Raw genomic sequence first — 11,777 nt, 5'->3', positions numbered from 1 at the left:
CATTGAACTTGCTAAAAATGCTAAATAGTACTAAATGAGAATTCCTCAATTTCTGACAGAACGGTGACTCGTAGCATACAGCAGAAATGGATTCAGCACATAAAAATCATATAGAAACAACACATTAGCCCAGGCGGTGGCGTAACCGTCTGGGCACCCGACTGGTAATTCAGTTGCAGTGTGCCGCGGGTTCGACTCCCGAGCCCGACACGGCCTTTACTGCATGTCTTCCCCCATCTCTCTCCCGTTTCCTGTCAGCCTACGGTCTGTCCCTTCAAAAAAACCAATAAAAGGCGTAAGCCGCAAAAACAATATCTTAAAAAAAAAAAGAAAAAAAAGAAACAACACATTATGTACAATTATTTGTCAGAATTATAGCCATTTCCAGTTTGTATATTGATTAATTATGGTAATTACTCAATTTCTGACAAAAAGGTGACTCGTATCACTTGGCATATGGCAGAAATGGATTCAGCACATCAAGATCATATAGGAACAACACATTAAGTAACTTTCCTCAAAAATGCCATCAGGCATCACCTTTTAGGCATTTGGGGCCGGCCCTGACTATAGAAGGAAGAAAGTGACAGACGTCCTGTGTTACTAGTTGATCTAATTGAGTGGTCAGAGGTGTGGGGGTGGACCATGCCCTGAAGGTATGGGGGTGTCATGCCCTTCATTGTCTTGTAGGTTGTGTATATGTATCATTATTATGTAATTATTCTGAGAAAATAATGCTTTGCACAATTGTGGTTTCAGTTACAGGCAAATATGAGATAATTTTTGTTACTTATGAATTATGATCCATAAATAGACCCAGAACTACTTCAGCATGCCTATAAAAAAAATCTCACAGTGCCTTGTGACGAAAGGTTATATATAGGAGCAGGAAGAGCAGCAGGTGCGACACAAGATATCTGAAAATGGAAACTACTCCCATGGGTGACAGCGCTTATTCTCTCCACTTTAATTATTTATTTCCCCTTTAATGTGCTGCCGACGACAGCATTGTTGGGGCAAAGATCATGTTGTATGAAGACTGCTGACGTCCCTATGCTTCCCCTGCTAATGAATGTGTCTCAACCAGTAAGCTTGGGGATACGGTTCTGCCCTTTGCTGATCCCTTCTCTTGGGAAGAGACAGCAAGCTGTTCATTAATAAAGCCAGTGTCCCCAGTACATCACTTATGTTATTTCCATGCTGCGACACTAAAGCGCTAAATTATTATCAGTTTGTCTGATCAACTATTATACGCAGTATATTTTTGGGGGGTTAGTCTCTGGGGCCATTTTGCCTAAGAAAACAGACAGCTATACTTATTAGCATCACAAATATGGATTAAGAAACAATGCATATCTCACAGCCTCCTTCTTTACACCCACTGTGCTCTCTCTTGTTGCTTGACAACACTTTATCACAAGAGCTCCACTCCTCTAAATATTACCCTTCTTTTACCTCTTAAAGACAAATCCTCAAGACAATGCATTGATATTGGATTATTCAAAGTCAGACGTTAGCACAGGGGACCACATGTGATTTTCATATTGTGACCCCACGGAGTCTACAGTCAATGTTGAACCCGATAGGAAGTTGGAACCCACTCATCCCTGCTGTTTTATAAACCACCCTCACCATGTGCCTTGTAAACAGCATGTCCCTGGAGTCTGCAAAGCAATCACAGGTGAGAAATCACAGCCAGCATTGAGTATTGGAGTCCAGAGACATGAGATGAGTGTGAGGATGCATGGGTATAATAAAGTGATTAGTCCTAGTCTCCGGAGAACAGCAAAGGGGTCAAAGTACTAATGATCAACACGGTCTTACCGGTTCTTTGCAAATGAAAAACACAGTTAAAATGTATTTGGGTAAATGCCATAAGAGCCTCCCTCCTGGTTCTAGGTGCACTATTTTGTTTCTGATTAGGCTTACCTGTGCCTTGCAGTGCTGTGAACATCACTGCTCTCATCAGGAGCGGCTTCCCTGCTGTCTCATAGCAACCTAAAAATAGAAATGTCCCTATTAGGTTCTATGGCTCTGACGGTACAAGTTTTGGCCTCTTTAATTGTGCAGCAAACATTTATTGCTGCTTAGATATCCTGTAACCACCCCTCACACACACACACACACACACACACACACACACACACACACACACACACACACACACACACACACACACACACACACGCACGCACGCACACACGCACACACACACACACACACACACACACACACACACACACACACACACACACACACACACACACACACACACACACACACACACACACACACACACACACACACCTTTCATCTAATTACCATACTGAAACATCTCACACATAGTGCTTTCATCTAATTAATTACCATACAGAAAAATCTAAGATGACACTTAATGTAGATTATGTAGTTAATTATAATTTGGCAACTATCTGCTTGTCACACAGGTGTGCATAAGCCCAGACCAAACTCTTATTGTAATAATAATCAACTATAGAAAACATGCTTTGTTTTGATCGTGCAATGGTGTTATAATTCAGCAAATGAGGATCAGCAAGTGGATCACGACCAGATTGCATCTTATTTCATGTTTGAACATAGGCTAAAACAGCAGGCTACGTATTAAACCAAATACAGATAGGAAGCCTGGACGGATAATTAATTATACAGACTATAGTCCTTACCCGTTGTGAGATATTTGCCCCCCCCCCCCCTTGTGGCCGTGAAGGGTACTGCGCCCGGGTGTGTTTGTAATTGACTAATACATTAATTAATAATCATTAATGTGTCAAATCGAAAAAAGGGAGTGATTGGTGCAGGCAGTAAGGAGTTACGGCACTGTTTCTGACAGACACACGGACACACACACACACACAGACACACACTCAGACATTCGGTTAATTATAGTATGATGATTAGACTTTTGGAAGTAAAAAATAAAACATCTTTTGAGTGCAGATTCACTTGAGCAAATATAATCCTAGCCCTGGTCCAAGGTTTACAGCGAGCCTCTGCTCGCTGTAAACCTTGGACCAGGGCTAATATAATCCTTATTGAAATAGAGTAGGCTACTGGCAATGAGTATTTTATTGTTAGTTTTCTATAAAGCAACGAGTTAATTAATTTCACTTCCATTGTCCTCTTAAACAAAAAGCCAACATTTACATTTGACATGGGGTTGACTGAGACTGGGATTTGATTCTGCGCTGCGTTTATTAATTATATAGGACAGAGGTTTTCACCAGACGCAATTTATTTTCGTCGACTCTGACGTCAAGAGAATACACGTTTCATTCACCAAGCAAAAGTAAGTTATTTATAACCGTCAGCATCTCGAGGTTGTGATTCTTGAGTGCACTGCGCGCGGTGAAAGGAATGCTGCCTATTGGAGTGATGTAGCGCTTCCACAAAGCAGGAGATCGTGCGCTATGGTGCCACTGTGGGAGAGCTACCGAAGGAGACCTAACCAAGAAGCTTACTGGAAGTGGAACGATTAAAAAAAAACAGGATTATTGTTAAGAGTAGCAACAAAACCTCTTTTTAATAATTTATGATAGCCTATACTGTTCTTCTTCTTCCTGTGCTTATACCTACTTATACATGAAGCATCGGCTATATGTGAACATGCCAAACCTATCGTTTGATCAGGTAAGATACTATTTACTAAATATAGTAGCTACAAAAATAAGAAATAAGTGAGAACACATTTCTTCGTAGAACTTTTATTAATTAAGCTGTATCGCTATATATAGCTACACTACCTCTTTAATTAAAGGGCATGGGAAATCAAATTAAATAAATATATACGTTTTCTACTCTTGGAAACACTATATATATTTATTTCCATGTGTAGTTGTAAATCTTGTCAAATCTAATCTAAAACTCCCACAAATTTCGGTGGGAACTCTGTCAAGTTAACCAAATGGACCATGGACAGCGACCCTTAACGAGGACTCAATGCACAAAATTAACTTATAGTGGTATACGGGCTTTTCGATATAGGTATTCCCCCCCTACTATTAAATCACAAAATCTAAAAACAAATATATAGTATATATATTTATATAGGCCTACCTATAACATTCAGACAACATATTAGATAATTATGATATACATGCTATAGTGAGAAAATGGGTTCTTGTTCACGTTCGTTTATGATGAAATGTAGCATATATTTGTGGAACAATATACATTTCATTACATTTGACCAATTAATTTACAAATAGTACATCACCATAATTCATTATGAAATGATATAGCAGCCACCAGATAATACGAAGTAATACCAATAGATTTGGTCGTCGAGTATGTGTAGGCTTTCATGTCCACTTCACTTCAGGTCTAGATTTTATAAATCAGACTAACCTAATATCAATTAGTCTAAATCACATACCGTATATGTAATCTGATTTGCAACTTTTACCATGTACATAAACATTTCATTTGGATAAAAGCTGCCACCTGCTGGTGGCAATGGCTCAATGTAACAACATGTTGCAACTCAAGAATGAAATTCTTCAATACTTTTAATTTCGCAATGTAGGTTAATCTAATTTGATTGTTTTGATTATAGGGTTGCAGGCTATAATTGCCTTTCAACTTTGAGGGAGTGATCTGTGTTTGTCCAGACAATGGACATACTGGAGCTGCGGACAGACGGGAACTCACTCCTAAAGGCAGTATGGTTGCGGCGCTTGAGACTAACCAGGCTCTTGCTGGAGGGGGGCGCTTACATCAATGAGAGCAATGAGCGCGGAGAGACACCACTCATGGTAGCATGCATGTCCAAACACAATGACCAGCAAAGTGTGAGCAAGGCAAAGCTGGTCAAATATCTTTTGGACAACCATGCAGACCCCAACATACAGGACAAAGCAGGCAAGACGGCCCTAATGCAAGCTTGCATCCATAGGGCTGGACATGAGGTAGTGGCCCACCTGCTTAGCAATGGAGCTGACCCTAGCCTGGAGGACAGGAGTGGAGCCTCAGCCCTGGTCTATGCTATCAATGCGGATGATAAGGAGACGCTTAAACTGCTCCTGGACGCATGCAAAGCGAAAGGCAAAGAGGTCATCATAATAACCACTGACAAGTCACCGTCTGGAACTAAAACCACCAAACAGTACCTGAATGTTCCTCCATCACCAGAGCTGGACGAGAGATGCTCCCCCACATACTGCACCTCACCCTCCGACATCGATTTGAGTGCAACTCCCACACTAACCCAGGTTGAGCAGCAAAACACTGTCTTCAGCTTTCAGACAAAGCTAAAAACGTCCTCGAGCTCAGCTGCAAAACTCGCCAACGGGCCCACCTCTCCAACGCGTCGGCCCGCCAACCCCAAGCGTGCACGCTTGCCTCAGCTGAAGCGGCTACAGTCAGAGCCCTGGGGGCTGATTGCTCCTTCCGTCCTGGCTGCTGCCGCCCACGAGGAAAGCAAGAGAGCTACCTCCGACGAAGACGTTGTTACAAGCATAAATGGACTCTCACTGGCCAAAAGATCAACTCTGTCTCGACAGAACAGTGTGGATGGTAAAGATAGTTTATTCCCTCTGGTGGGCGAGCAACTAACAACCTCACTTTCAGTCCCGCTGACATCCAAGACGTCATACGAGAGATCTCTGAACCAGCTCCAGCCACTGGCACGGCGCAGCACTGTCCCCACTGAACAGGACGGTGGCAGCGGAAACAGTGGGCCGGCCAGTGTGAGAGACACGTTGCATAGGAGGCGGCTGGAGCACGATCATTATGACTCAGACTCCCAGCTCTATTCAGATTCTACCATAGACTCTCCTAAGATCCCAGTGGAACGGAGAAAACTCAACACCTCTCCACTCGCTATGTTGACTACGTCTCGGGAATCTCTAGATAGCAATGCCAGCACATCGTCTCCCAGCGTGGCACGGAGACGAGCACCGGGCCTCCTGGAGAGGAGAGGTTCGGGCACTCTCCTGCTAGACCACATCTCCCACACCAGGCCGGGCCATTTGCCCCCTCTCAACATCAATCCTAACCCACCCATTCCTGACATTGGGACCAGTAGCAAGCCTTCTTCCCCTCTGTCCACAGGCTTTAGAACCATAGCTCCAGTAGCGCCAAACTCACCAAAGAGAGGTGGTTTCAAGACCAAGAAGAAGCTTATAAGAAGGCACTCTATGCAAGTGGAGCAAATGAAACAGCTTTCTGATTTTGAAGAGCTGGCCCATTAGTCGGCCTTGATGTCTCTGCATCACATATTTAATTGTGGTAGTACAAACATACAGTGAATGCCATAACATTTCAGGAAATAGATCCATTGGTTCAATTCTGTGAAACCGCTCATGTAGATGTTATAGAATGATTTGCAGATTCTTCGAAATGTATTAATACTGATTACTGAGCAATATAGATATTCTCTCAAACTTACCCAATTTGAAGAATTTAGATCTTTTGAATTCTCAGCATCTAAATGTAGTCTAATGTTTTAATGTAAATGGTAGGACTTGGTACTTTCCTCTCTCCTAATTCTCTGATATGAGGTAAAGTGTAGGGGACACATGATCCATTTGTAGCCTATTGCTCTCAAGATACGCCTTCTGCATAATTATGTAATTAGCACCATAAATGGACAAATGTTAGAAACTATGATGCACTTGACTATGATGTAGCTTGAGTAAAATATGAACACTGACTGTTTGTAGAATATTTGTACACAGTGCCTTTGAGACAACAAAACAGAAAAAGTAGTTATTGTGACCATTCCATTTGTAATTCCAAGTTATGTATACAAATGTATTGGGCTCATATGGAAGGCATAAGACTAAGAAATAAGAATAAGAACACTTAGAATGCAGAGGAGGTGTGTGAGTGAATGAATAACTGAATTAATGATTATGTCTTAAGAAATAGGTTAAGTGATGGGTTATGTAAAACAGCACTTTATTGCCCAAGAGGAGGGGGGGGGGGGAGGTTATTAACAATGTTATAAAGCACATGCCATGTTCTATCTCATGTACTCAAGTAACAAAAAAGAATATAAAGAAAGTGGTGATACTTTGCTTCTAAAATGTGATAAACAAATAAGAAAATGATAATTATTAATTCATAAAGCTTCCACAAGAATTAACTGTGAGGCACACCTGTTTAGAAAAGCTTATAAATAAATAAATGCATAGTATTTTTGTATGTAGGTTGTTGTATATTCTAAATAAATGTCTAACTCTTGTCAGGCAATGGCGTTACTCTGTCACACAGGATTCCGCTGTTTACATAATTTTCACCATCATCCCAGTCCAACCATAGAGGCACTCAGATCCCACAGTTTCTTGGCTGCTTCATCATCCTGGCCCTGAGGAGCTGCTGGTTTAGGACTGCAGTCACTGTAATCAGAGCAGATCATGAAGCTTTTAGCAAATTTATCACTTTTATTTGCCAATTCGCCCCAGCAGTCTCAGGCAAAGTCATAAACCATCAAGTAGATCACATACCACAATACTAAATAATACAAACATGTACGAAGCCTAATTTACTGACCTGTAGTACAATCCACTCTGATTTTGAAGGCTTTCATCCACAGCACAGTGGATCGTAGTCTGGGCTCCTTCCGTTGGCGATTTGAGCAAAATCATAAGTGGTTTATACACAAGTCTCTTCCAGAGGGGCATTTCAGGCCAGAAGTGTCGGCCAAGCTCAGTTCGGATAACTCCAGGGTGTAGGCTGTATGTAGTTACCCCAGTACCTGCATAATTACAAGCCGCATGGTATAATGTATCCATTAGCAACTTTTACATGGTACACCGACTCAAATATCAGAAGGAGCGAGTGCATTCTCCGGCAGCGGCAATCAGACGCGGGGGGCGCCAATTGTTGTCTGCAATTGGTGGAGACTCCGTGGCTAATGCCGCTGCCGGAAAATGCACTCGCTCTCCCTCTCAAATATTCATATGGTGTATACCAGGGGTCCTCAACTAGAAATGTTGAAGGTCCACAAATATGGTCCAGTCTCATGCGCACGCAAATAAAGTTGCAGGTCGCGGCCCGCGGGCCACGTAGGCCCCACGGGGTGGGTCTGCCCCCTCGCCCCCCACCCCTAGAAACAACTATGCCTGTTTACTACAGTCAAACCAAGCTATACAAACCGGTCCCATCCCAACCACCACTGGGGTGGCAGAGTATGAAAATATATTTTTTCACTTTAACAAATATTCATTATTCACACCTCCAAAAATCCAATTCTGTTCATTCAACTGAATGTGTGAATGTGTCACTGCTAGTGAGCCAGTCAGCGAGACATTGTCATCACGACATGCCGGCCCAACGGAGAATTCAACTTGCGGTTGCGGTGACTTTTCTTCTTCTCTTTCTTCTTTTTTTTTTAAATGTTTTTTTGTGGCTTTCGCCTTTATTTTATATTTTTTATGGAGGGACAGACAGTAGGCTGACAGGAAATGGGGAGAGAGATGGGGGGTCACTCCCACTGAGCCACGGCCCATGCAGGCCTTTTCTCTTTATTCTATCATTTCTCCAGGGTCCGCAGAGAGGTGTGCTGCGGTCCGGTCGTGGACCGCGGTCCGCCTGTTGAGGACCACTGGTGTATACTGTAGTATGTGAAATATCAAAGGTTTACACATTATTTTACCTTGCAGTCGAAGGGCGAGCTCCCTTGTGAAGAGGACATTAGCAAGTTTGCTTTGCCGGTAACTTGTCCAAGGGCTGTATTCTTTATCTAGATTTATGTCGTCAAAGTTGATTTTACCTGTGGAGAGTAAACACCACAAATGCTTAGTTCAAAAGCATAGTGCAAAAATAATGGTAATTTAGGAGAGCCCCCCCCCCCCCCCCCCCCCATATGACAGATAACATGAGAGACAAAGCTGTACCTTTCTGATGGGCCAAACTGGAGACATTGACAATACGACTAGGAGTTGTCTTCTTCAGGAGATCCAACAGAAGGTTTGTTAGTAGGAAGTGACCCAAGTGGTTCACGCCAAACTGCATCTCAAAGCCATCTTCAGTCTGCCATTTTGGACAAGACATGACACCTAAGAGAAAAGGGTTCTACAAATCAGCTTGACAACTATACATCTGTTTACATGGCACTGCCAATGACATGGGCCACCATGTGTCACAATATGCAGACATTGATGCCATCAATCACCTGCATTATTGATAAGAACATCCAGCCTTTCTTCACTGGCCAGTATGTCTTTTGCCAGTTCTCGCACTGACTGCAGAGATGCCAAGTCCAACATTTTGACAATAACATTCCCGTTGCCACTGCTCTTCCGTATAACCTCTGCAGCTTTATTAGCCCGATCCATGTCTCTACAAGCCAGAATGACCCTTGCACCTGTAGCAGAATAGCAAAATAGTACTGTAATTGGTTTCTGAGAAAATCTAGGGAAATAAAATGTGGATATGTTACTCACCCCGGCTAGCCAGGTCAACAGCTGTCTCTTTACCGATCCCTGTGTTGGCTCCAGTAATCAGGACAGTCTTCCCATCCAAACGTGCTTTGCTATGACACACCCCTCCTGCCATCCATTTCTTCATTGCAATGAATCCCACGCCTGTTAGGAAGTACAGCTATAGTCACTAGTCCAATGTTTGATGTGTCTGTCTTGTCTTGTTCAGTTAAAGATAAGGCCTTAAATATGTGATAAGAAAGCTGTGGGACCTGTTCTGCGGTTTTTCTTTTCTCTACCACATGCCATACTGTGATTCATTTCAACTGTACATCTTTAACCTTGTGTCATCCAACTGACTCAATATCATACAGGTGTCTAATTCATGATAGCACAGATTTATACAGATGAATTTGCCTATATCATCTCACACAAGAAATATTGGACCCTGCTGCAGTCAACTCATATGTGGTCATATATCCTGAGAAGAATTACAATCAGTGAAAAGAATCTTGTCTTATTAGTTCTACCCGTCATTGTTGTTATATATATTATTACAGAACGTGTACTGTGTACACACTGTACACACGTACACATTACTTAATGTTCAGCACACTTAAAAGAAAAGAAAAGCGATGTGGTAACAGTACTCGTCGACTGTATTTTCTTTGCAATCAAAATTAGTTTTATTTCCTATTACCTAAAAAGGAACAATGTTGTAACTTGGAATGCAGGTCTCCTGGTGCTGAATCCCACTAATTAGGGTTTCTGTCGCTGTCCAAGGTGCTGACAAGTTATTATTGTTCTTTGAGTGGTGCAACCACTCCAAAGAACAGCAATGTCTCAATGTTGAGTACCAACAGGGGGTGATGTTGCACCACTCACTTCAGACTGGTCAGATTTTTTTTTTTTACTTCAGATCAGATCAGATCACAATATCAGTCACATTTCACTTGACTGTCTGGTATCGCAAGAGACTAGTACCTCATACACTTTTATGAATTTGTAGAATGAACCATATTGCACACCAGAGTTTTGCAACTTTCTAGAGCCACAACAGTATACAGTACATTAATTTATGTACATAATCCTCCCCCTGATGGTAGGTTATTGTACTATATTGATTTTTTGTCCAAATTTGTCTGCTCATTTCTTAGTGCCATCTGATCACTTTATTCTGTGCAGGTTCTCTCTCCTGATTGGATAAAAATATGTATCCCGACCTGAAAATGCATTTTCTGTTCACTAAAGAGCAGGAGCGAATATAGAAATATAACATTTATTTTAACCAAAAACAATATCACTTACCCTTACCTGCCTTCAATTTAAATAATTAGCCTATCGTGCTGACCTTTCCGTAGCCCTGGTCCAGTGCTTACAGCGAGTAGCTGTAAGCACTGGACCAGGGTTAACCTTTCGGAGTGTCCGTACCTATTGTCCATAGCTCTAAATGCCTTCAGTTCAGAGGTAACCTTTCCGACAATTTATATACAGTGTACACTTTGAATGTATTTATTTAGTATAGTTCATCAATGACTGCACAATCCAACTATATGTGCTGCAACCTAACGCCAACCTTTGATGAAATTATTACGCTTGCTTAGCTCTGGTCCATACTAGCCCTAATGCTTAATTCTGCCTTGAAGGCAGAATTAAGCATTAGGGCTATGGACCAGAGCTAGCGCTTGCTATCCCTCATGCTAAATACTAGCTTCACAAAGGTGACGGTCCATTCATATAATTAAAGTTACAGTGATAGTACAGTGATCACCAAGTGATAGTTATCACAAAGTGATAGTTACAGTTACAGTAATATAATTTGAATATGTAGCCTACTCGTTCGTACCGTATTTTTAAGGCAATAAGATTAACTAACCTGTTAATGTGACGAGCGCTGTAGATATAGGATGCTGGGCGACAAAGTTTTTGATTACAACTAAGTTCTGCATGTCTGTGCCTTCCCTTTGCAATCTAAAGTATCCAACTGAACTGTCACCTAAAACGACCACACGCACGGGTTTTGAATACTAGTATCTACGCTTAACATAGCCTACAGAACTCGGGATTTAACACAAGACACGAGAAGAAACCATAGAGTAATGGGAAAAACTCGGCAGTCTAGTAACTGTTATCTTTTGCATAATGCAAGGTCGACCAGGAAGTGACTGCGCTCCCAGAAAGCCTGGGACCGAGGCTAGCTCCCAGAGCGCTGATGTCAAAAAGACAAATGAATCCCATTGGTTCATGTGACTTGTATAGCCTACTGTAGTTTCAAGACAGTTTAATAAATCTGTGGCCTCACTGGCCTGCTTCGTTTTTGTTCAGGTTTGGATTTGGATGACAGTGAGGAATTATCTCAATGGTAATTACTCTACCTTTACAAAATGTGCAAGG

At 42.0% G+C, this 11,777-nt stretch overlaps 2 protein-coding genes across 2 annotated transcripts; one reads left to right on the top strand and one right to left on the bottom strand.

Moving 5' to 3' along the window:
- Positions 1 to 4,408: 4,408 nt before the first annotated feature.
- ankrd34c (ankyrin repeat domain 34C) lies at positions 4,409 to 6,217 on the top strand. The gene has a single exon (XM_083763336.1). The coding sequence runs from the start codon at positions 4,632 to 4,634 to the stop codon at positions 6,207 to 6,209; it is 1,578 nt and encodes a 525-aa protein (XP_083619462.1). The 5' UTR covers positions 4,409 to 4,631; the 3' UTR covers positions 6,210 to 6,217.
- Positions 6,218 to 7,013: 796 nt separating this feature from the next.
- LOC310857602 (retinol dehydrogenase 13-like) lies at positions 7,014 to 11,532 on the bottom strand. Its single transcript, XM_083763337.1, has 7 exons — positions 11,260 to 11,532; positions 9,408 to 9,548; positions 9,137 to 9,328; positions 8,859 to 9,020; positions 8,618 to 8,734; positions 7,513 to 7,717; positions 7,014 to 7,358 (listed from the first exon to the last, which is right to left on the bottom strand). Exons 1-7 carry the CDS (start codon positions 11,330 to 11,332, stop codon positions 7,262 to 7,264), a joined length of 987 nt encoding a protein of 328 aa, XP_083619463.1. The 5' UTR covers positions 11,333 to 11,532; the 3' UTR covers positions 7,014 to 7,261.
- Positions 11,533 to 11,777: the final 245 nt, after the last annotated feature.

This window comes from Protomyctophum parallelum (assembly GCF_964188405.1).
Source record: "Protomyctophum parallelum genome assembly, chromosome: 4".
NCBI lineage: Eukaryota > Metazoa > Chordata > Actinopteri > Myctophiformes > Myctophidae > Protomyctophum > Protomyctophum parallelum.
This window is presented reverse-complemented; position numbering and strand designations above follow the sequence as displayed.